A 25,714-nucleotide genomic window follows, 5' to 3' on the forward strand; every position below is an offset into this window, starting at 1 on the left:
CCAGCTTCCTGACAGCAGCAGGCAGCTCCCTGTGCCCCGGCCTGCTCCTCTTCCCCTCCTCCCTTCCCTGCAGGGCAGGAGTCAGGCTTCTAGAAGGAGCAGAGATTTTAAGATTTTCATTTCAGGCTAAAGAGGAGTGTTAGTTAGCTTGATGCCCAGAGGGCATGTTTCAAGTTCTGGAGGGACCATCACTGGGGAGAGGTCCAGACCCCAACACCCCACCCAGCTCACTCTTACAGAGAGGGCTGTCAACCTCCAAGACCCACCCCGAGAATAAGAGAGGCCAAGGCCAAAACTTGGCTAATTTCTGCACACCTTGCAATGCAATCTGGAGCCCCCTGCTGTCTTTCCCTTTCCAAAACCAACGCTCAGTGTTGACAGCACCGGGCAATTTCTGTATTTGCCAGTGGCTTCTTGGAGGAGGTCTGCTTCTAGTCCTCTCGGGAATCCCCGGAAATCGTGGGGATGAGGCAGCGCTCAGCCAGTGGGAGCAGTCCTGGAACTCAGGACCAGAGCTTCAAGTGCATGGGGCGGGAGTGCAAGTGCGGGGAAGGAGGCTCTGGAACAGGCCACGTCTGCCCACTGCGGCCTCGGTGCAGGTCAGGGCTTAGCCCCGGGGATTTCCTTTCAAAGGTGACTTAGAGCTGCTTCATTAGGGTAGCGCCCTCTCGGGCGGGCCCTAATGGCATGTTTGGCAGAGTCAGCGAAACGCTGCGCGCGGCGGCTCCGGCGGCGGGGGAGCGCCCTCTCCCGCGCCCTCGCCCTCTCCCGCGCCGGGCAGCCGCGCGCACGGGGCCATTTGCAACGCAAGCAGCCTAGCGAGCGGCCGCAGCGCCCCAGTCGGGAGGGAGGCGGCACCATGGAGCTGAAGAAGGACATCAACGCCGTGTCTATCGACATGCTGCTGATCGTGCACTCGGAGAAGCGGCGCGCCGCACAGGGCACGCACTCAGATCTGCAGGCGGACCCGGGCGCGCTGCTGCAGCGCTGCGGAGGTAACGCGTGCCCGGCCTATGTCCTGGGGCCCGGGGCACCTCGGCCTCCTTGCCCTCTCGCCCTAGGGCCCGCCCACCGGGGGGCGCCCCACGCGACCCCGGGCGAGGTCAGCGAGCCTGACCCTCTTCCCCAGGGCCGCTTTCGCCTCCGCGCCGTGGCACTGGCGTCCCGTGGCAACGCGCAGTCTCGTGGCAACGAGCAGCCTGGTTGTTGCCCCAGATTGACTCCCAGTGCAGGCCCGTGGGTGCTTCCGTCACCCCCGGGGAGCCTGTTTCCTCCCAGCCACTCCCCGAAGGGCACAGATCAGGGTTGGAAGATGCCCTGAAGGAAGGGGGCCAGAGCCTCTGGCCTGACTCACAGGTGGTGGAGGCCTGCCCCCAGCCCCCGCAACACACTGCAGGGCATGGGGACCCAGGGAAATCTGTGTGCTGAGTAGGACTTTGAGAAGAGGCGCTCCCTTATTGGCCTTGTACAATTTCCAGCCTCAATTTTCCCTCTCTTGAGCCTCTCTCTCAGCTTCCTACAGATGGAAGGCATGAAAGGGGTAAAAGGAACACAGGCTTGGGTTCGGTGAGTTTTAAAATCTGCTCTCCCCACTTGAATGTATGCATCAGTTTTACTTGTCCTGCAGACTTTCTCGGGAAGAGTAGACTGGCAAATACAGTGACTGTTTATAGAGTGATTGTGGAAAGCAGGGCCCAGGCCTCTGTGTTCTCCGGACAAGATGACAGGACACAATGTGAATAGAGTCTAGATGGATAATAGTGCAGGTTAAATAAGCCCCTGAGAAGTCTGGGAACCTCAGGTCCTGGGTCCAGAGCCCTTTTGGAGGCTGGTGTGAGGGTGCACTAGGCTGATTGTGTGCCAGTTCTTAGGTTCAATGCTTGATAGCCTATGTGGCAAAATGACTTTGGCCTCCCACACCCCCTCTAGCTCTTGAGCTCCTTTGTGTTCCTGCTGCTACTCTGCCCCTGGCTCTTCTGTCCCCAGAGCCCCTGTGCACATTGAACATCCACCTTCCATCTGCCTTGCTAAAGCAATGGTGCCGTGGATGGCCTTGCCACCAACAGCCGCAGAGGCTGCAGCTGCCTCCAAAGCACCTGGGGACCTCTTGGGGAGGTAGGCAGGGGAAAGAAATAGATTCTGGAGGGCTATGTTGACAGGTGCTCCAGTCTCAGAAGGGATTTGGGGTCCAGGAATTGTTCAGGTTAATGATTCTTTAGTTCTCAGCTCTGATCCTGGGAGAAGGGGAAATGGCCCACCCAAGGCATGTGTCATTAGAAAATCAGCAGGGGTCATCAGCTTCTCAATACAAAGGAGATTCCCCCAGTGTGTGATGAGGCCCACTTCTAGCTCAGCCCGTGAGTCCTCACCTCCTAGTCCCTTCTGATCACATCATTCCTAAAGGCTCTGACACTAGAAAGGGGAAAGAATGCAGAGAAGCCCAGGAAATGCTGGGCAGTGGGACTGCCCCGAGAGGGTCCAACACCTAGCACAACCCCCCCATAACTCCAGACCAATGCACTTCAACTCACCACCATGACTCAGGGGAAAAGAAGACCCCTACTGGCTAGGCCCTTTCTGCTGGTATTTTTCTCTAAATATTTTCCCAGTGGAAGTTTCCCACAGATGCCATAAAGGACAGTGGAGAGACCTGTGCCACTTATTTACAATCAGACAGCTCTGCATCAGAGGAGAGGGAAAGGGAATGGCCTCCGATGCCTGCTGGGCAGTGATGGTATCTGGGAGACTCCAGGCGAACCGAGCTTGCAGGCCACTCCTCCAGACACAGCCTAAGGGGGGAAAATGCTGAACAATATGAACTTGTTCCAAGGCCCCCCCTTTGGTGCAAAGATCCAAAACAAACCCATAGCCACTTTCAGGTGTCTCCCCCTGTCTTCTCCGCACTTCAGGTCCTTCACTGGGGAGCAGATCTTCCTTGGCTCTGCAAAGAAAGACCTGCACTCCATGTCACAAAACATCAAAGCTCGGTTATAGTCACAATGCAGAGGACAGAGTGAAGCTATAACTAGGTGTCTCTTGCTGCTGGTGAAGTCAGAGAGACAAGAAGGCCAGGAGAATATGGACAGGCTGGGCCACCAGGGATTGGGCTGCAAGGCTAGCAGATGCTATCTCCCATTTCCTTAGAGCAGTTCTTCTCAAAATCGTGCCTGGAAGCCCTCGGCTCCGATAAGAGAGGAGAGTGCATATATTCCTGTGGCAGGGAAGGAAGTAGCCCAAATCTGCCTGCAGCTAGTCTGAAGGGGCTTCAAAGTCTTAGGTTTTATCCCAAAAGTCTATGTGACTTATGTATTGCACTGTATGAGTGTGTCACTGAGCGTTCCAAGTGGTAAACCACAGGTATTGACTGTGGAAGACTCTGCAGAAAAGAAAGGAGTGGGGGGTCTCTGTGTGGTTGAAAGGGCTGAGACTCGAGGCTCATATCCCAGGAACTGTGCCATGAACAGCACCACAGAGCTGATCTGGTGAGGAAACCCCTGTGGCCACTGAGGAGCACTAGATACTCTTTCTGCGCCAGGAACTCAATTTTATTGCAGCAGCTCCTGCTGCCAGAATGTATGCCATTTCTGTGCCAGGAACTCGACCTTGCGGCTACCACTTACAGCCACCGCCAGAGTGAGAGCTTCCCTTCCGTTCCCTTTACTTCCTGTTGCATCACCAGGTCCCAAGTCAGAGTGGGACACAGGTGCCTCTGATTGGCTATGGCCGGGCCACGCGTGTCCATGCTGGAGCTGCAAGGGAGGCTGGGAGAGCAGGCAGCTGTGGCTTTCCATTGCCAGGGGGATAGGCAGTCTTTGCCCACCCCCACCCAACATCAGCACTCTAGAAGTAGGAGACTCGCCATATACAGAAATAGGCAGGCAAAGTGGATAGCAAGTGTCTTCTAAAATAGTGCTTTCGTGTTTATACGGTGGAGATGTGGAAGTGGAAAATCTGCGTCTGTATTACAGAAATTCTCCTGGGATGATCCTTGTAACCAACCCCACCACCCTCGAAAACTGTTTTGGCAGTTTTTTAATATTTTGAATATTGAGGGCTGTATTCTTTCCCCACATGCTTCTCAGTCCTGGGAAGCCTCCCCTAGATCCCAAAAGAGCCAAGAGCCACCTGCCCTACGTTAGCCTGGATAAGTCTGCCATTGTCGACCACACACTTGCCCTGGGCCTCCCACCTCAGAGAACCTTGTTATTTCACAGGATTCCAGGGCGTCGGAAATGGAGTCCGAAGATGGCAGAAATTAGAAGGAAACAACCTTCACGGTAAATTCTCTTTTTCCTTTTCTTTTCTTTTCAATCTCTTGAATTCAATACATTGAATAATCACTGGAAGGACTGGGTTTCACTCATTTGAAGACTGGCCCGAGACAGATAGAAATGAGGTTCCCCTAGACATCTAGCCACTGAGCAGAAAGTGGCCGCTCCCGACCCAGCCAGGCCTCTGGGGCCACTGTGACAACAGCAAGGTTTTCCTGGCATCAGGTCTGTCGCTCTCCTGGAGGCTGTAGCTGGAGAGTGATGCCATGAACTTGAGCACCCGCTAGTTTGCTGGCTGAGCCATAGGGGAGGACTTGACATCAATTGGGATGGTGAGGTTGAACGTGCTCCCACAGGAGGCAGGGCTGCTCGTGTCGTGCAAGCCATCCATCTTTTGGAAATGTTTCCCAACAGAGGGGACAGTGGTCTTCCTTGGGACGGATTTACTTGAGGCCTGGGGAGATGTCACTCAAGGGTTTTGTAGCTCCCTACTGGCCCAGAATTCAATAAGAAGTCAGCTTCCCAGCCTCTTCTCTCTGGTGCCAAGTGTCTGTTGCCCCTGCAGGCCCAGGATCTCTCTGGGAACGCTATGGATGAGCCAACTGTGATGGCCCTTACTCTGTGTCTTTCAGAGATTCAGTAGCCCAGCCTCCAGGGACAAACATCTGTGACAACGCACAGTAGGCATGTGAGAATTCTAATAAGAATCAGACCTCCACTCCCAGGCCCCAGTAGGGAGCTCCCGCAAACCCCAGCTATGAGAGCCCTGGGATCAGACGACTGGCTCTTCAAATGCCAGTCTGAAGGAAACACGCCCCATGACCCTCCACAAATGGGGAACAGGGCTGCCAGTGAGTAAGACTGAACAGCTATGTTCTGCCATCCTTCTGACAGTAACAAAGGAAGGATAAAGTTCTAAAATTAAATTCGTTCGGTCATTCCCTTAACAAATGTCTATAGCACTTACTTTGTGCCAGGCACAATTCTAAATGTTGGGGATGAAACAGTAGAATAAGAGAGCCAAGAACCCTGACTTTTAGAGGCTATGTTAAAATGACTGGAACCATAATATTCACTGCAATATTCACCATAATATTCAACATCCTGGAGGTGAAGAACTTTCTTGTGCCTCCTTCCCTGCTCATGGTAGGGGTCATGCCCCGCATGAGACACGCCTGCCCCGCACCCCGCCAGGAGAGCCACCCTCTGTGTCCTGGCTGCTGGTGTATGTGGGTGCAATGGCCTCCTTAACCCTGCTGGTGGGGCCATCAGGTGGTAGAGATGCCAACTTTAGCTCTACTGAGGTAGGTGCCAAAGCTAACAAAACTATGCTGTGGGCTAGTGAGAACTGCCATGAGAATTAGACCTCCAGAGGCCTGTCAGCCACAAAAGTGGCCGTGCAGGGCATGCATGCTTGCCCCATGTGTGCTCAGGAACAAAGAGACACAGCATCCTTGTTTATTGCAGCTCTCTCTTACCTTGCCTGGCTTGTCTGACACTCACCTTAGGGCTTCTCAGGAATGTTATCCATCAGGAGAGGATTGAAATGTACTTAATTCATCCTATTTTACCATCTTCCAGGCTTCTGATTTGGGGGAGGGTTAGTTGAAAAAATACACAGAACACAGAGTGACACAGTGGTGATTACAAGACTATTACAAGACTCTTATAAAAGACATGAAGTGAGTCTTAGGACAATGTGTCAGCCAATAGAGGACAATTAAAGTAGTTCTTACAAAACCACCATGAGAACTGAGAGCTTCACATAAATGCAGGGCTGGAGATAGGCTCTACAGAGGCCCAGAGTCCAGGAAGGACAATGCTTCCACCACTCCACCAATATGTGCAAAGTAAAATTTCATTTATTCTTCAAATGGCACATTTTCATGCATGCAGAAGTTAAAATTGTAGCTTCTTTCTGTGTTTTTCTGTTGTTGAGATTCTGGATACAGGCATTGAAGCTGACCTTTTCTCATACCTGCCTTGTTAGTGCCCAAGGCACCCAGCCCTGGTAACCAGCAGGCCGCCCAACCCTGGTAACTGAATGCTTTCATCTGAGAAGGAAGCAGCTGATGGCATGTGCTGGTGGAGTGTGCACAAACGAGGCTGAACATGGGGCTGATCCAAAAGGGCACATTTCCCCCCTCTTGCTGCCCTGTGCACTCCTTGGGCTAGGGCGTTGGCAGGGTGGGGGGAGCCTGGAGTGTTCCAAACTTCTCGAAGCAACAGGTGTTTGGGCTGAGCCAACAACCCCACGCCCCCCCCTGGCCCCATAGCTTGCCCAGCAACGGGCTTCCCCTGCTGTGATTGGCTGCTTTCCTTGATCCTGGCCAAAGTCTGCCTAGCAGCACAGGGACTGATGCCCCACAGCTACATGGAAACCAATTGTGCAGCCCTGACTATAAATACCCCGCAGCAGCTATGCCAGCCAATCACCCTCCTGGAGGATTCCCTTCCCAGATCCTGTTTCCTCCCTTGGTCAGCCGAGATGCTGCCAGCTGTGCCCGCAGGAGGTGGCCTCCCTGTCCTCACCTGAGTCTGGCCTGGGGCTCCAGCCCAGCATGCCACATCACCCAGTGTTGGCACATTTGGTGGACCTGGCCCTCAGCCAACTATCAGGGGCCTCAGGGACCTGGCTGGGCATGTTCATATGAGAAGGATGGAGCAGGCAGGCTTTTCCAGGGCAAGACCCTGACAGGTGGATCACAAGTCCCGACCAGCTCTGTGCCCAGCCCACCCACCCACCTTGCCTGGCTTCTGCTTGGGCCCAGGCATGGGAAGCACTGAGTGGTCCATCTGGTTGCGTACACAGGGAGAGTCACATGAATGGAAACTGTTCAGGCCAGCACCCCAGAAGCATGCTTACTACCAGACCAAGGCACTGGTCCCAGTGGTCACTGTCAGTGGCAAGTCCACCGCAGGCCAGTGGGAAGCCAGAGGGAGAAGACGGCAGGCGAGGGTGGTCACGGTGGGGAACCTCTGGTGCCACAATCCTGCACCTTGCCCCTCCCATTCCCCTCTGAAGCAGAGGTCCAAGGGCAGCCTTAGTAAGACCAGGCCACAGCCTCAGCTGTAGAGAGGGGACAGAGGAAAGGTCATGCTTCTTGTAGGAGGGGCAGGTAAGCCTGTGAGTTCCCCCTTCACGGCCTATGGCATGAATGAACCATCTCTCCACAGCAGCCTGACCCCACTAGGCTCTGAGAACAGCTCTCTGTCCCAGGGACAGAAATATCCCTAGTGTGTGGAGAGAACTTGCGTATTGTTGGTGCCCTGTAAATGTTTATGAAGCCGAACCAAATTTCATATCATCCCAGCTCCTAGGCTGGAGTAGAAGACAGGCTGGCCCCATTTTTCCCCGAGGGAGGCAAGAGTCGGAAGACTTGGGTCCAAATCCCAGGTCAGAACCTCCCAGCCTCTACCACAGGGAGGTATGAAGATCAGTGAGGCATCCATGTATGGCAAAGTGCTTTGGAAACTGCCTGGTGACACCAAAGTCAGGAATTATGGCTATACAGACCATGGAAGACTTCAGCAGCCTGCTCTAAAAGAAAACCAGTGTGTGCTGGCACCTGCTGAGAGCATGAGGGGTGTGTTCAAGTGTGTAATTGTGCCGGTTCACAGGTGTGCACGCCATGATGGTGTGCACATGTTTAGGCCTGTGGATATGCTCAGCCCCTGCAGCACGCCTTTCTTGCAGATACACACAGCTCCCTGCTGTGCCCAAGGAAAATTCCACCATGGTCCCAGTGGTCACTGCAGGCTTCTCTGTCTTCCTTAAATAGGAAACCCAGCGGAGAAGCAGCACCTTCAGCAACCCCAGGTCATCACTTCCTATGACAACCAAGGTAAGTGACTCGCAGTTAGTCATGATCTCTCCTGCGGCTGTGTGCCCTGATCTGCTACCCCAGCCAGAAACAGCCTGGGGTGTGGAGCTCAGGCCGCAGGGAGCATGGTCCTCTCTGCCCCATGGATGTTGGAGCACCCTTTTCCTTTCCCTGCATCCTACAGGAAGCAATGAGAGGCTGCAGGGTCAGAGTGTACCCCTACCATGGGATCAAGAAATAAAGTCCTTGGGCCACAGAGCTCACTGCTCTCATCATCATCACCATCACTGTCATCACTATAGCTAACATTTATTGATTGCTAAGCCATTTACGTGTGTATTCTTTTTTTTTTTTTTTTTTTTTTTTTTGAAACAGAGTCTCACTCTGTTGCCCAGGCTAGAGTGAGTGCCGTGGCGTCAGCCTAGCTCACAGCAACCTCAAACTCCTGAGCTCAAGCGATCCTCCTGTCTCAGCCTCCCGAGTAGCTGGGACTACAGGCATGCACCACCATGCCCAGCTAATTTTTTCTATATATATTTTTAGCTGTCCATATAATTTCTTTCTATTTTTGGTAGAGGTGGGGTCTCGCTCTTGCTCAGGCTGGTCTCGAACTCCTGAGCTCAAACGATCCGCCCACCTCGGCCTCCCAGAGTGCTAGGATTACAGGCGTGAGCCACCGCGCCCGGCCGTGTGTATTCTTATGTAAATTAAGCAATCCTATTGGATAGGAACTCTTACTATCCTCATTTTACAGATGAGTAAACTGAGGCTTGGAAAGGCTGTCGTGTGTCCAAGATCACATGGCCAGCAAGAGTCAGAGCCAGGCAGTCTGACCCGCCTCAGCCCCAGCAAGGCCTCAGCTGTTACCCTTCACATGGCTCTGCTCCCGCAGCTCCCTGGAAGCCAGCCTCCCCCGCTGGCTCATGACACCCAAGCCCTCCCTTGTCGTGAGTCACAGCAGTTCTTTGGCCTCTCCTCCTGAGACTGACTCTTCCCAGGCCTTCTACCCAGTGCGAGTTTGCTGCAGCAAGGCGGAGTGAGAGGGCCCTTCCCTGGGAATCTTTGCTTTTCTTTTTGGGGACAGGCTCTGGGGTGTCGGGGAGGGCAGGCGAGGACACCACTGACTCTGCAGTTGACTGGATCTGAGAACTTGATGGGACAGGGACAGGAGGGCTCCACAGCCACGGCTGCAGGTGAGGCCAGGTTAGACTCGCGGCCTTGGTTAACTGCTCTGCATAAAGGGGCTGGTGTCTGAGAGCTCTCGCAGGCTCAGCCCCGCGTTCACCGTGGTTGTTCTTAGTGCTGATGTCCTAACCTGTGAGGAATTGTCTGATCACGTTTGGGGGCAGTGGACTCCCCCCACCCCAGGAAGCAGCAGGACTCTGGAAGCCCTGGGGGATCAGAGCCTCTTAGGGAATGGCTCTCTGAAACCCAGGCTGGCCCGGCATCTCCACAGAAAGGCACTGGTAGGTAGTGACGAAGGGCCCGCCAGCTCAGGTGGCCAGCGCGAGGGAGCTGTCTCTCTGTGCAGTCCAGGTCAGTATCCTTTTAGGCCAGAATTCCTGGGAATGCGGCTCCAGGACAGGCCTTAGAGCTCACTCTGTGGGCCCACCAAGACCTGCCACCTGCCCTGAGCACCACAAGGACAAGCCCAGGCCCTTGTTGCTTGTCTGAAATGGACCTAACTGAACAGGGCACCACAAAACAAGATCCTGCTATGCGAGTAGATTAGCAACCACTTATCTCAGTGAGCAAACAGACAAAGGCCCCTGTCCTCATGCAGCTGACATCCCAGTGAGGGAGGACAGACAACCCTGACAAGTACAGTGAGTCGGATAAAACCAAGGAGGAAATAAAGCAGGAAGGCCGATGGGGGTGTGTGCGTGGGTGTGGGGGTTGGAGGGGTGCACAGGCTTGCGTATTAGTTTCCTACAGCTGCTATAGCAAATTTCCACAAATCTGGTGGCTTAAAACAATACAAATTTATTCTCTTTTGGGCCAGAAGCCCAAAATTAGTTCTGGCTCCCACATTCAGGCCTGGCTCCCACGTTCAGGTGTGCAACTGAGCTCATTCCCGGGTGTGCAAGCTGTGAGGGTGTGCACATGTGTAGGGCTGTGGTGCTCTGTCCGTGTCCTAGAGAGCTGGGCAGTTCCTGTCACCATCTAGCACGCTCGCTTCTGGGATGTCACAACTCACCACTTCTTGACTGCTGCGTCCTGCGCAGAGCACAACACACCTCTGTTGAACACTTTGCCAGGGTCTGTTTAAGGGTGTTTTTAAAATTACAAATGCCTTAGCTGAGGTTTTCCTGACTCTCAGCTACTGTGAGAAAAAATTCCAAGGCAAAAAAACTATGTTGTAAATATAGCAACCTATTGTAGAAAAAGTTAACACCTTAAGCCAATGATGACAGATATTTCTCATGAATGTCACAGCCCCTACGCACACATACACCCATGTGCATGAGCACACTCAGTTACACACGCGCGCGCGCCCACACACACACACACACCCCTGACAGTCTTTGTTAATTGATCACTTCAGGCAGCCACTTCCAATCAGTCAGAGTTAATGGACAACGTGGAACCTGTTTGCCATCCTGCATTAGGTGTTCTGAGCAAATTGGGCCTTTAGATAAATCCTAATTGAAACCTGAAGAAATCTGGAGAGAAGATGGCAGGTAGGAGAAATTTACTGACCGAGCAAACGGCAGACCCGGGGCAGGGCGCACGCAGCCGTGGCTGTGCTTGCCTGTGTGCGTCTCCATTTCCGAGAGGGCAGGGAAAGGAAGGGGAGCCAGCAGGATCTAGAGAAAGGGCCTGGGAGCCACTTCTTAGAGTCAGCAGAAAACAATCACTAACACACTTTTACTGAGATGACCAAAGCTGCAGCTTCAGAAATGTTATTTAGTTGACAACTGGTAGTGCTGGGGAGGGGTGCATGAGAGGCCAGCCAGGTGACATGGAGTCCCAAGAAGGGCCTCCTTTAGGTTTGGTTGTGACGGTTAATGGTCAAGATTGGTGGAATGGTATCTGGTTGTATTTATGGTTTAGATCTGACTATGAATTTTGCTCCAGATGATGTTCCACTCTCTTGAACTAGAGATTGGTCAAATTAATATTTTTTCTTAAATTAAGAGTTTTGTTTGAGACAAGAGTGTCATAGTCAGCAAACTCTCTCCACTTCATGCCCTTAGGAAGCATGAAGCCATATTGTGAATGTTGCTTGCCTGGAGACAATGTGCCCAACCCAGGCCCAGATCCTGGAGCCCGCAAAGCCACCCAGATGTGCCCTGGCACAGCTGCAAGTGAGAGCAGGAGTCACAGTCCCCCACACATCTGGGCGGCCGAGAGCTTTGCTGGTTGCCTTGAGGGAACCTAAGCAGCAGCACAGCTTCAGGGGAGAGCCAAGAAGTGGGATTCAGGAAAATATTGGACACCAGCCCCTGTCCAAGGGGAAAGAGGAATTGCAGAGAGGAGAAAGGGCGTTAGGAATGGTGATGGATGGAGATTCCAGGCCAGGGCCATGTTCTGAAACTGAGACTACCTCACCAACCCAGCCTTGTAAGGGCTTTAACAACATTTTGTTTTTCAGCTTGATCATTCTTTGACAAAGAGACATGGCTGAATTAGGAGTGGTTGGAAGTACCTGGACATTATGAGAAGTTTGGGGAAGAGGTTTGTTATTGAACCCTATTCCAACAAGTTGTTCACTTTTGCAGCTTCTCTAAGTTTATGGAGATTGTTCCAGTCCAGCATTTTCCAAATTGTGTTTGACAAAATAGTACCAGGTTGAATAGAGTTCTTTGCTGCAGACCTTCTCAGAGCATTGTGTATTGTGACCTATAAGAGAGGAGAGAGGGGGCCTGTTTCTCAATTCGTTCTTCACAAGGCATCTTGTAGCCAAGTGCTACTTAGCACTCACTTTTAAAAACACCTCGGAGTGTTTTTCAGGTGGAGAAAGTGAAAAGGCAAAGGAGAGCAGGCCCATGCCTGCGCACCACTGGAAGACACAGGAAGCATTTGCTGCCCCATGGCAATAGCACCGATCCTACAACCAGAGCTGAATTAGGCCTTGAACGCTGAAATGCCTACTGTCTTATTATAGACACACAAGGCTGATTTTCTCTGACAGTGAATGTGCTAGGAACACTTTAAAATGAATGTTAATGCCTTCAAAACAATGCCTTGAGAGGCCACATTGTATCTTTTAAAATTGTTTAAGAATTACCTTCCTTGGCACCCAGAGCAAGTTCATGAGCTGCATAAGAAAGTCAGCATTATTATTCTATGAAAAATAATTGCAACACATTTAGCAGGCAGAGGGTTAGTAAATGATGCTCTTACAAAATCAATAAGGAAAAAATAATAAATCGATAGAAAAGTAGCCAATTCATGAAATAAGAATTTAAATATAAATAAATATATGCAAAGAACACTACACTAAAAATTAAAGAAATACAAAACAGCAAGGTATCATTACTGACAAAAATTTAAAAGGTTGATCAAATCAAACATCAGTGAGTGTATCACTGGTTTACGTTACAAACCACCACAAAATTCAGTGACTTTAAACAATAAGCATTTACAAGCTCACAAGTCTGTAGGTTGGCCAGACATTCTTCTCATCTGAGCCATGACCAGCGGATCTGAGATCTTGGCTGGGCTGGCTTCTGTGCTTGCTGTCAGCTGGTGGGTTGGCTGGACACCAGCTGGTCTAGGATGGCCTCACATGAGAGGCTTTGCTCTGCTCCACGGGGTCTCTCATCCACAGCCTGGCTGATGCACATGGCAGGCATGGCTGGGATCCCCAAAACAAGAGTGGAAGCTTCAAAGTCTCGAGGCTAGGCTCAAAACTTGTACATCACTCTGCCAAATGCTAATTGGCCAAACCAAGTCTTAAGGCCAGCCCAAATTCAAGGGGTGGAACTAAAGAGCTATCATGGGGAAGGAGTACAAAATATTGTGGCCAATTTTTTGATCAACCACAGCAAGAATGAAAAAATGGGCATTCTCTTGCACTGTGGGTAGGATCGTAAGCTGATTAAATCATTAATGGGAAAAGATTGCCAATATCTAACAAAAGCCTTAAATATCTCCATATTCTTTGATCCATATTTAAGAATTTATTCAAAGAAACTAAGTTGCAAAGTGCGTAAACATGCATATATCAGAATGTAGATCACATCATTGTTTCTACAAGCAAAACATTGGGGAAAAGCTAAATATCCAACAAAAGGGAATTGCTTATCCGAATTATAAACCATCTAGAAAACAGAAGTACTATGCAGCCATTTAAAATGATGCCATATGGCTATATTTATTTTTAAGTAAAAACTTAAATGAAGAAAGCAGGTTACAAAAAGCATGCTACTATAATCCTGCTTTGAAATTTTAAATGTAGAAATGAAGTCTTAAAAGAATTTTCACTTTCTACTTTATATCCTTCTGTACCATCCAAGTTTTTGTTTTCTTTTAATTCTGCTTAGGGTTTTTTGTGTGGTTGCTATTTTTGTTTTTATTTTTATTTTATTTAAATTAACATACAGTAAACTTGAAATTTCATGGTGTATAGTTCTGAGTTTTAACACATGGATAGACTCATGTAACCACCACCATATCAGGATATAGAGCAGTTTTATTACAAAATTCTTTTGTGTGTACTCTAAACCTCCCTTCACTCCTCAGAGTTCCTTTGTATTGTTTAGAACTATTCCTTGATATGGATGTACCACAGGTTGTTTATCCATTCACTCGATGAAAGACATTTAGATTGTTTCTGATTTGGGGTGACTATGAATAGAACTACCATATAAACATTTGTGTTCGGGTTTTTGTGTGAACATAAGTTTTTGTTTCTCTGGGATAAATGCCCAAGGGTACAATTTTTAGGTTGTATGGTAAGTACATGTTTTGTTTTATAAGAAACTGCCGAACTATTTTGCAGAGTGGCTGTTCTTTTGTACAATCCCAACAGCAATGTATCAGATCCAGTTTCTCTGAATCCTTGTTAGCATATGGTATTATCACCATTTTTAAATTACAGTTGTCCGTTTGTATACGGGAGGGATCGGTTCCAGGACCACCCGTGCATAACCGAATCTGCGCATACTCAAGTCCATCCACCCTGCCCTGCATAAACGAGAAGTTGACCCTCTATGTATGTGGGTTTTGCATCCCACAAGCACTGTACTTTCTATCTGCCTTTGGTTGGAAAGAAGCCACATGTAATGGACCCATGCAGTTCAAACCCATGTTATTCAAGGGTCAACCGTATATTATTGGTTTTCTAATAGATGTGATGTCTCATTGTGGTTTGAATTTGTATCTTCCTAGTGGCTGATGATGCTGAATGTCTTTTCATGTGCTTATTTTCCATCTGTAATCTCTTTTATGGTAAAATATCTGTTCTTTGGCCCTTTTTCGAATTGGATTGCCTTTGCACTTTTGTAAAAAATCATTTTGCCGTATTTGTGTGGGCCTATTCTTGACTCTCTATTCTGTTCCACTCATCTATGTATCTATCCTTTTGCCAATGTCACACTGTTGTTATCATAAGTAGCTTTATTAATACATCTTAAAATCAGATAGTGAGAGTCCTCTATTTGTTTTCAAAACTGGGTTGGTTATTCTAGTTCCTTTACATCCAAATTTTAGAATAACCTTGTCTATCTCTACAAAATTCCTCCAAGGCACTTGATTGAAGTTGCATTAAATCTATAGATCAATTTGGAGAGAATTACCAACTTGAGAATATTGTATCTTCCCATTCATAAATATGGTACGTCTTCCTATTTATTTAAGTCCTCTCTAATTTGTTTAATCATAATCTGTAGTTTTCAGCATACAATTCTGCACATGTTTGTTTGGGTTTGTTATTGTTGTTGTTTTATTTTGTTTTGTGTTTTTAGAGACAGGGTCTCACTCTATTGCCTAGGTTGGAGTAGAGTGCAGTGGCCTGATCATAGATCACTAAAACCTTGAACTCCTCGGCTCAAGAGATTCTCCCACCTTAGCCTCCCAAGTAGCTGAGACTATAGGTGTATATCACCATGCCTGGCTAATTTTTTTATTCTTTTGTAGAGACAGGGTCTCACTGTTGCCCAGGCTGGTCTCAAACTCCTGGCCTAAGTGATCCTCCCACCTTGACCTCCCAAAGTGCTGGGATTACAGGCATGAGCCACTATTGGGTTTTTTGTTTGTTTTCAATTTATACCTAAGTATTTCAAATTTGGGACTATGGGAAGTGTTTATTTATAAATTTAATTTTCAATTGCTAATTGCCATGATAGAAAAGTACAGTTGATTTTGTGTGATAATCTTGTATGCTGTGACCATATTAAACTCACTTATGAGTTCTAGGGCCTTTTTCTTATAGATTACTTGGGATTTCCTATGTAGACAGACTTATTTCTTCCTTTTCAATCTGTATGACTTTTATTTCTTTTTCTTATCTTATTGCACTGGGTAGGACTTCTAGTACAATGTTATTAGGAGCAGTGAAAGTGGACATCCATGACTTGTTCCCAATGGTGTATAGTTATCATACCATCTTCCACCATTAAATATGCTGTTAGCTATATGATTTTTGTAGATACCCTTTTTCAGATTGAGAAAGTTCTATTCCTAATTTGTTGAGATGTTTTATCATGAATGGATATTAAATTTTGTCAAATGCTTCTTCTGCATCAATATATATCATCCTGTGATTTTTCTTCTTTGGCTTATTAATATGGTGAATTACATTCATTGATTTTCAAATATTGAACCAGCTCTGCATTCCCAAAATAAACCACCCATGATTGTGGTATATTATTCTTTCCATTATATTGTTGGATTTAATTTTATAATATTTTATTGAAGATATTTATGTTTATGTCCATAAAGGATATTGGTCTGTAATGTTCTTTTCTTATCTTTATCCAGTTTTGGTGTCAGATTAATTTTAGCCTCATAAAATGAGTTGTTAAGTGTTCACTCCTCTTCCATTTTCTGAATGATCTTGTGGAGAATTGGTGTTATTTTTTTAATGTCTGTTAGAATTTACCACTGAAACCATCTGGGCATGGCTTTCTTTTTTGAAAGGGTTTTAAACTATAATACAAGTTTAATTTTAAAAATGGATATGGGAATATTTAGATTATCTACTTCTTGCATGAGTTTTTATGATAATTTGTGACTTTCAAGGAATTGGCCCATTTCATGTAAATTATAGAATTTATGTGCATAGAGTTTTTTTGTATCCCCTTATTATCATTTCAGTATATGTGAGGGTCTCTAGTGATGGCCTTCATTTCATTCCCGATATCAGTGTCTTGACTCCTAGTTTGTGTCTTGCCTCTTTTTTTCTTGATCATTTTAGCTAGAGGTTTATCAATTTTACTGATCTTTTAAAAAGATCAGTAAATGAAACCAGCTTTTGGTTTCATTCATTATTCTCTATTGTTATTGATTCATTCTATTATCTTTATCATTTCCTTTCTTCTGCTTGCCTTGGATTTCATTTGCTACATTATTTTTCTACTTTTGTAAATTAGAAGTTTAGATTATTGATTTGAGACCTTCTTCTTTTCTGATACAAGAATTTAATGCTACCAGCCTGAGCAACATCGTGAGACCTCATCTTTAAAAAAAAAAAAATAAGAAAAATTAGCCAGGTGTGGTGACACGCTCCTGTAGTCCCAGCTACTTGGAAGGCTGAGGCAGGAGAATCACTTGAGCCCAAGAGTTCGAGTTTGAGGCTGCAGTGAGTTATGATTGTGCCATTGCACTTCAACTTGTGTGACAGAATGAGACTCTGTTTCTAAGCACTGCTTTGGCTTCATCTCACACATTTTGATATGTTATATTTTCATTTTTGATGAGTTCAAAATATTTTCTAATCTTCCTTGAGACTTCCTCTTTAGTCCATGGATTATTTGGAAGTATGTTACTTAATTTTTAAGTGTTTGGATATTTTCCAGTTACTTTCTGGGTTTTTTTTTACTTTGGTTTAATTCCATTAAAGTCAGAGAACAGCTTTGTACAATTTCAGTTCTCTTCAACTTTTTAAGGTTTATTTTATGATCAAGGAAGGATATAGCCCATCTTGGTGAATATTCTTGAATATTCACTTGAATGTGGATCCTGCTGGTATTGGATGGAGCATTCTATAAACATCAAGAAAATCCTGTTAGTTGATGGTGTTGTTCAATTCTTCTATATATTTGCTGATTTTCTTCCTGTTAATTCTCTCAATTACTGAGAGAATAGAGCTGAAATCTCCAACTATATCTGTAGATTTGTCCATTCCTCCTTTCAGTTCTATGAGTTCTTGTTTTATGCATTTCAAAACTTTGTTGTTAGATGTATACATATTTAAAATTGTTATGCCTTCTTGGTGAATCAACTCTTTTACCATTATGTATTTATTAATATTCTTCTATCCCTGATATTTTCCTTACTCTGAAGTCTTCTTTGTCTGATATTAATATAGCAACTCCAGCTTTCTGAGTTTTTCTTAACCAACCTATATCACAGTAGTTAAATTTGGATCCTTGGAAACAGAATATAATTTAATCTTATTTGTTTATCCTTTCCTACAATCTCTATTTTTAATTAGTGTGTTTAGACCACTTATACTTAATGTAATTATTGATACATATGGATTTAGGTCTCCTACTTTATTATTTGCTTTCTGTTTGTTTCTTGTTTCCCCTCTTCTGCCTTCTTTGCTATTTTTGTATTTTTCAGAATTACATTTACATTTATTTATTACATTTTTTACTATATCATTGTATATAGATCCATTTGTATTATATGTACTTGATTTCTCACAATCTAATTATAGTTAATATTTAATTTCAAGTAAAATGAGGAAATTTTATCTCCATATAGGTATGTTTACTCTCCCACTTTATGTTATAATTATCATATATTTTACATCTACATATATTGAAAACCTATCAGATAATGTTATAATCATTGCTTTCAATCATCATTCATATTTTAAAGAACTTAAGAGAACAGACTAATATATTTACCTAGATACTTATCATTTCTATTCCTCTTGCAACCTTTCCTTTGATACCATTTCTGTTCCATCTGAAGAACTTCCATTAACATTTCTTTTGGAGCAAGTCTGTCAGTTACATATTCTCTTGGCTTTACTTTATCTAAGAATGTCCTTATTTGTACCTTTAGTCTTGAGTGGTGTTTTTAGTGGATGTATAATTCTGTGTTGATAGTTTATTTCTTTCAACATTTTGAAAATATTGTTTCACATCCTTGTAACCTGGTTTCTGATGAGAAATCTGCAGCAATTCTGTATGTAATGCATCACTTTTCACTGACTACTCTCAGGATATTTTTCTTTGTCTTCAAGACTTTGATTATAATGTATCTGGACTTGGATTTCCTTGTGTTTATCCCGTTTGGGATTTACTGAGTTTCTTGAATCTGTAAGTTTATGTCTTCACTAAATTTCAAAAGTTTTCATCATCCCTCAAATATTTGTTCTGCACCACAGTATTTCTCTCCTTTTGACACTTCAATGACATGAATGTTAAACTACAGATCCCTTAGGTACTGTTCATGCTTTCTGTTGTTCAAATTGGATAAAGTAATTTTTTTTAAGAGAGATGAGGTCTTGCTCTGTCGCCCAGGATGGAGTGCAATAGCAAAATCACAGCTAACTGTAAGTTTAAACTCATGCTGATTACTCCTCAAGCGATCCTGCTGCCTCAGCCTCCCAAGTAGCTAGGACTACAGGCCATGTACCACCACACCTGGCTAATTTTTAAAAACTTTTTTGTAGAGACAGGGTGTCCTGTGTTACCCAGGCTGGTCTCAAACTCCTGGCCTCAAGCGATCCTCCCACCTTGGCCTCCCAAAGTGCTGAGATTACAGGCATGAGCCACCACACCCAGCCTGAATAATGTCTATTGATCTGTCTTTAAGTTCTCTGACTCTTTACTCTGTATCTCCATTCTTCTGTTGAGCATATATATCAGAGAATTTTCAAAACTATATTTTTCAGTCTAAAATTTCAATTTTTTTCTTCTTTATGTCTTCTATTTTTTTTGCTGATACTTTATATCTTTTCATTTATTTCAAAATTGTTTGCCCACACTTTTTGGAGCATGGTTATCATGGCTGTTTTAAAGTCTTTGTCTAATAATTCCAAAATCTGTGTCATCAAGGAGTTAGTATCTGTTGATTATCTTTTCCTTCCCAGATTGAGATTTTCCTGGGTCTTCCTGTGCTGAATAATTTTGAATTGTAGCCTTTGTAATGCTATACAGATCTGCCCTGCATGTGCACCACCCAGTGGCCACTCTGGGACCTGGGCATTGGTCTACCCCATAGTTGCGTTCTCAAAGATTGTAGTATGATGTTTAGGATAAGATCCATGCATGCACAGCTCAGCAGGGACTGCAGGAGTTCATCCACAACCTTATGGAATTGCTATCTCAAGCTCCCTCCTCTTCAGGACCCATTTCCTTGTCCTCTGGCCAAAAACCTAGAGATTTAGTTTCCTCACCCTGCCATGCATTTCTCAAAACTGTGTCTGCATCTGGGGCCAATCAGCAGAAAGCAGAGGGGAAAAAAATGAGTATTTGCCCTTATACTCTCAGTATTATAGGTTCTCTGGTAGGAGAAAAGCGTTATCCTTCCCCCAAAGTCTTAGGCGCCTGCGTGTCCACAAACATCATTGCTGCCACTGTTACCAACAGAATTGTTTGGGTGCTAAGTTGGGAAATAACAGAAAAAGAAGAAAAAAACAACAAAAGATTTCTTCTTCTCTGTCTCTTAGGCAGGGGGGTCCCCTTTTTCCCTCCTCAGGCCAGAATGAGAGTGTTTATCTTGAATGCTTTTTCTCTGCATCTATTGTGCAATTCTGGGTTGGAAAATGCCTTTTATCCTGTCTAGGTAATACCAGAAGGGGAAGAAGAATGGAAAATTTACTGCCAATTTGGTAGCGTTTTAAATTCTTCCTTGCCAATCAGCCTTCTACGATTTACATTGCAGAGTCTCAAATAGTTGTCCCGTGCATTCTGTCCATGGTTTATTGTTGCATTGAGTGGGACAGATGGGGTGGTCAAGTGTGCTCTTGCCTGGATCTAGAAACTATCTGCTTGGTTTGTTGTAGTTTTGTTTTTGTTTTTTTTTTAAAGAAAGAATTATTTATATATAAAAATGACAGTTCTCAAACCAATTGTATTTAGTTGTTCAACTATTGGTCATGAGACATTCACCCTTTTCTGGCAGTGTCTAGCTGAGAATATTACCTCCTTTTCCTTTGCAGGGACACAGCTAACTGTAGAGGTCCACCCTCGAGACGCCATGCCCCAGCTGCTCAAGAAGTTCTCCTTGGCTAAACGTATGTATGTACAGGGCTGCTTGTGGTGGAGTGCTGGCAGGGAGGATTGGGGGCAGCTGGGTGGGCCAGACTCCAGCCCAGGCATCTTCTGAGGGAAAGAGAAGCAGTACATGGGCCTACAAAGGGGGAAAAGACAGAGACATAACAACTTCACCCTGGAAGACTTTCTTCTCCACACCCAGCTATCACTGTTTTTGTGCCTCTCTGGAATTAGGCATGGGTAACACCAGGCATTTAGGTGAAGATGCATTTCATGACAAGAGTGTTTTTGCTCTTGTTTGTAGACATCATTTGTTGACTGCCTAAAAAGTGGCATGCACAGTACTAAGTATTTTACATTTATTAACTTTTTAACCTTCTGACATATACCAATATTATCCCCACTTTTCATCTCAACAAAATAAGTCTCAGAGAAGTAAAATAACTGCCCAAGTCACGCAGCTAGGAAGTGGGTCAGGGCTCACTCAGGTCCAACTCTGAAGCCTGTGATCTTAACCACCATATTTGGCTGCCCTCAGTGTGGTACATGGAATCCCAGGCCCAGGACGATGATGTCTCCTGCGCTCCCTTCTCAGCCCTCTCTCCCTGCATCTGTCCATCTCATGGCTAAACAGAGGGCTCAGAAGGAATGCAGGCCAAGGACGAGAGGCTGTAGAACAGTGGAGGTTCAAGTCTTTTTCATGTCCCCTCAGTGAGCCAAAATCCTCCAGGCCTGTCCAGTCCTATAGTCTACAGCAGTCAGGATCTCAGGGGGGAAGTCCAGCAGAGAGAGGGCAGGCTCGGGGGTTGGCTGTCTGGGTTCATATATTTCAGCTGTGTGATCTTGGGCAAGTGGCTTAACCCTTCTTTGGGGCTAAGTTTTCTCATCTTTAAAGGAAGAAAATATGTAAACCTCCCTCATAGGATTTTTGTGAGGTTAAATAAGATAGTAAATATAAAGCCCAGGCCAGGCATAATAAGTACACAATAAATGCTAGTTACCATTTTGAACCCCTATCATTCTATCAAAAATATATTAATAGGTGGAAGCCAGGCACAGTAGAAAAAGTTCCTTTCTTTTTGCCCATGGAGTCTAATAACTATTGGTTACCATTCTGCTTTAACAGTCCTGAATTTATAGGATTCAGTTGCCCTTTAATCCTCCAAAGGAATAATTTAATAATTACCTGGCCAGGTGCAGTGGCTCATGCCTATAATCCTAGCACTCTGGGAGGCCAAGATGGGAGGATCACTGGAGGCCAAGAGTTCAAGACCAGCCTGAGCAAGAGCGAGACTCTGTCTCTACAAAAAATAAAAAATTAGCCAGACATGGTGGCATGCACCTATAGTCCCAGCTACTTGGGAGCCTGAGGTGTAAGGATCACTTGAGCCCAGGAATTTGAGGTTGCTGTGAGCTATGATAAGACCACTGCACTCTAGCCCAGGTGACAAAATGAGACCCTGTCTCAAAAAATAATAATAGTAATAATTACCTGACCTTTCTGGGTTTCAAACACCATACAAATTGCTTTCCCCTGCCCTTATTTTTGTTTTTATCCATGGTCAGTTCTTGTTCTAGGGTTATATGGCAGTGAATTCTTACTGCTTTCGGCATCACCAGCTGTGTTCCAAGATGGCAGGAGAATTCAGAGGAGGGCACGTTCCAGGAGGACCCACTGAATAATCCAAAGCGTTGGGGTCAGAGCAACTTCTAACTCTGTTGGTAGACTACAGCTCCCTTTCTTGTCATCCACTGCCTGGTTCCCAGTCTCCCCTCTGCCACATCAGGAAGTTCATGGCAATTCCAGCAGTAGTTCGGTGGTGGGTGGGATGGGGCAAGCAGGCTATAAAAAGGAGAGTGAAGAGGAAGGGTCAGAAGCATGGACCACCACAAAGAGAATCATCAGTGCTTGTATTTCTGTTTCTTCTGAAGTGTCTCTACCTCTGACCTTTGGGATATTATAGGTTTACAAGGTGATAAAAATGGAAACACAAGACCCCGGCAGCCTGGAGGGAAAGATGCCCATGGTAAGTTCCAGAGCCTTCTCCAAGGCTATTCTCAAGAGACCAGATTGATTTAGCCTTATGGGCCAATCTCCAATCAATTGGCAATGACTTCCTGGGGCATTGTGCTGAGAGTCCGGGGCCACCTCGGAGTTCAGGGGGAGAAGAGTGTCATGATTGATTAACAGTATGTGCCAGGGGTGGAAAAGGTAAAAGCTCATACGCCAGATGTCATCCCAAAGCTGAAGCATAAACCCCGCCACTAAAAAGGCAGTCCATTAAGGGGATATATTAAAAACAGAACTCCAAATTATGTTAACTTTAAATGGAATGCCAAATGTCTTTAAGGCAGGAGGCATGTGAGTAAGCAGAGTGACACAGGAGAAGAAACACTGAGTGGGGTGACAGATGACCTGGGTTGGAATCCAGCTTTTGCCCCTCATTTACCTTCCCTCAGCCTCAGTTTCCCCCTCAGTATAGACCAGATGGCATCCCAGGCTCAATGCAGTTCAGCACTTCTTCCCATTGTTTTGCTTTAAAATTATTTAGTTAATGTCATTGGTATTTTAAACATATTTATGCAAAATAATATTTGGATCTTATATAATCTGCTCAGAAGATAGATTTAATGAGGCATAAATCATTATGGGCATTTTTAATGTTCAGATATTGTAAAATGGAACCAAGAAAGGGGAAAACTAGTAATAGGTTTTTCAGTCTCATGTTGGAAACGCTGTCCTTCTGAATGGGGGTGGGGAGACCTCATTTGCAGAGCTATGCTGAGTGGAAACCTGTTAAATGTCTGAGTCCACTTCAGCCTGGGTGGCTACTGGCCCTGGTCGGCATTGGTCTTGAGTCTTTTCTCCTCCCTGTCTTTGTCCCAGCGACCTGACTCAAGGCCCCATCTCTGGGCGGGAAGCTTCCTGTGAGAGAAGCTGGCCATAGATGAGTGACTCTGGGCCCAGCCTCCCTCGGTGCCTGTCACCAGGACACCACCACACAGCACGGGTGCTCCAGTCTCCCATGGCAGGGAGGAAGCCTGTCTGGGTGACAAACACAGCCTTCCCTGTGGCACCCAGCTGGCCCAGCCCTACGGTGCCCTCCTCCCGCGCCTGGGCGGCTCTGTGGCACAGCACCCCAGCTCCACGGCCGTGGCACAGACCTCCCTCCTTGAGCTTGTCAGGGGCTAGCAGCACTGCCTGCACACTGCCCACGGAGCACCCGTTCCTGGGGAAAATAACAGGATCTTCAGAAAACTAAATGGTAAGGAGAAGCAGATTCCATCATCGATACGTCCAGGATTGCCGGTTCCCCGAGGTCCAGCCAGTTTCTTTACTCCTGACTTCTCAAGGTCTGCAAAGAGGTTTTTGTTCCCTGCAGACCTCCAAGAGGACGATGGCAGTTGCCATAATTCCCAGACTAATCCGGCCAGGGAACCCTTCCAGGAAATATAGGTCTTGGGCCCAGTGTTTCAGGCTGTGAGAATTGTGTTAAAGGTCGGACAGTCGCAGCTCCTCAAAGAGGCAGCGTGGCCTGGGCCAGGCAGCCCTCCTCAAGGGGCCTCAGCTGCTGACCGAGCCTCCCTGTGTTTCCAGCCTACCCCTGGGATCGGTCCAGCCTGAAATCCCTGTCCCTGGACCTGCGGCAGTTTGAGAAACTGGACACCTATGCCTCACAGGTAGGAGAGCTGGCCCCTCTGGCCATGGGCCCCCCAAGGTGGCTTAGAGTTCCCCACCCCAAGACAGCAGAGTCTCTGCTCTCTCCTTCTGACATATCCTGAGTCACCAGGACAGATGGACCAGGAGTGCCTTTTCACAGCATGTGGATGGGGAGCAGAAGGTTCCAGGCAGCAAGCCCCTGCCCAGGACCAGAGGCCACTCCATCCCCCACCCCACCCACGGTTCTGGTGTTCCCACCCCAGGCTGCACACCTGGGGCTCCCCCTGGCAGGCGCCCTGGCCAGCCTGCCCCTGCCCCCTTGGGCACTACTGCTGCTGAGGCTTGCAGCCCCCAGCCCATTGAGGAAGGGAGGGCAAAGGAGGGGAGGACCATGAATGCAGATGGTCGGAGCCACTGTGACCACACTCACCTCTGGAGGGTGTGAGCTACCAGCCTCCCATGCCTCTGGGCCTGGGCGTGCCAGGGGTGGGGTGGGAGGGCAACTGAAGAGCTGAACACCAGGGAGACATAGAGTCCTGGGGACCAGGCAGGAGCTCAGCTCAGAGTCTGATCAGAGGGCCAAGGCACTGGACCCTTTTCTGAAATAAGAGTGAGCCCTCCTAGGACAGTAAGCAGTCTTAGAAAAACAACCCTGTGGTTGGCACATAGTAGGTGCTCAGGAACCTTGCTGAGATGATGAGTGAATAGATAGGTGCATGGCTCAAGAAAGTCAGGCTAGAGGCAGGGACGTCAGTCAGGGGCATCCAGCTGCCCTGGCAGAAGACATGACCTGGATTAAGCAGGGACAGAGGACAGGGAGGAGTGGAAAGGCCAATCCTGTGCTGGAGGCAGAGGAGAAGGACCCCATCATCAGTGTGCGTGGAGTGGGGAGTGCGTGGAGAGGCTCCCAGATGGCTGGATTAAGTCATGGGAGGAGGCCAGGGAGTGCCTCACCATGAGGAGCAGGTTTTAGGGGATGACAAGTGTGCTTAGGGTATGAGGAGCTCTAGTGTCTGTGGCATATCCAGGGGCAATGCCCACTTGGCAGCTGTCCATTCGAGCATGGAGAGGTCTGGGTGGGAAATACTGAGTGGGAGTCACCAGATTCCATGAAGAGCTGAGACCATAGGATGGACATCGTATTGGGGAAGGTGATGGGAGCCCATTGGGCCTGGAGCCACCAAAGAGGCTGAGGCAAGGCGAGGACAGGTCCTGGAACGCTGGGAGTTGCGGGCGCTCCCTGGGGCAGGTGTGGGCACCAGCAAGAGCTGTGCTGTCTGGTCGAGTGAAATCTGGACAGACTCCTTTCTGCTACCTCAGCATTGCGGGACCTCTTGCCTCTGAAGAGCCAGCTCAGAGGAGGCGGGAAGGTCAGACAGACTGCTGTGGGCAAGAAGGAGGGAGGAGTAGGGAGTGCGGAGGAGCCCCACAGGGCCTGCAGGAGGGGCGGCTGGAGCGAGCAGGGCTGAGAAGGAGACAGAGCAAAGGAGGAGAGGAGGGCAGGACACAGGAGAGGCAGGAGCCCTGAACCAAAGCCAAGGCACATGTGGCTGAAGCCGGAGGGAGGACGAGGGCTCCTCAGTGAGGCTGCCAAGAGTGAGGGAGTGCAGTGGGGTC

General features: G+C 47.0%; 1 protein-coding gene across 4 annotated transcripts in view; it reads left to right on the plus strand.

The window, feature by feature from the left end:
- The first annotated feature begins 859 nt into the window (after positions 1-859).
- The window catches only part of KY (kyphoscoliosis peptidase), a 43,681-nt gene continuing 18,826 nt past the window's right edge, over positions 860-25,714 (plus strand). The window contains exons 1-6 of one of the 4 annotated variants that reach the window (XM_069473213.1): positions 860-995; positions 4,215-4,277; positions 8,054-8,116; positions 20,382-20,456; positions 22,401-22,463; positions 24,035-24,117. In XM_069473213.1, the coding sequence (XP_069329314.1) occupies positions 860-995; positions 4,215-4,277; positions 8,054-8,116; positions 20,382-20,456; positions 22,401-22,463; positions 24,035-24,117 (483 nt within the window). Of the gene's footprint in view, positions 996-4,214; positions 4,278-8,053; positions 8,117-20,381; positions 20,472-22,400; positions 22,464-24,034; positions 24,118-25,714 lie in introns of all 4 variants that reach the window. The other 3 variants (XM_069473215.1, XM_069473216.1, XM_069473217.1) reach the window with 3 other exon arrangements.

Source organism: Eulemur rufifrons, chromosome 7, assembly GCF_041146395.1.
Source record: "Eulemur rufifrons isolate Redbay chromosome 7, OSU_ERuf_1, whole genome shotgun sequence".
NCBI lineage: Eukaryota > Metazoa > Chordata > Mammalia > Primates > Lemuridae > Eulemur > Eulemur rufifrons.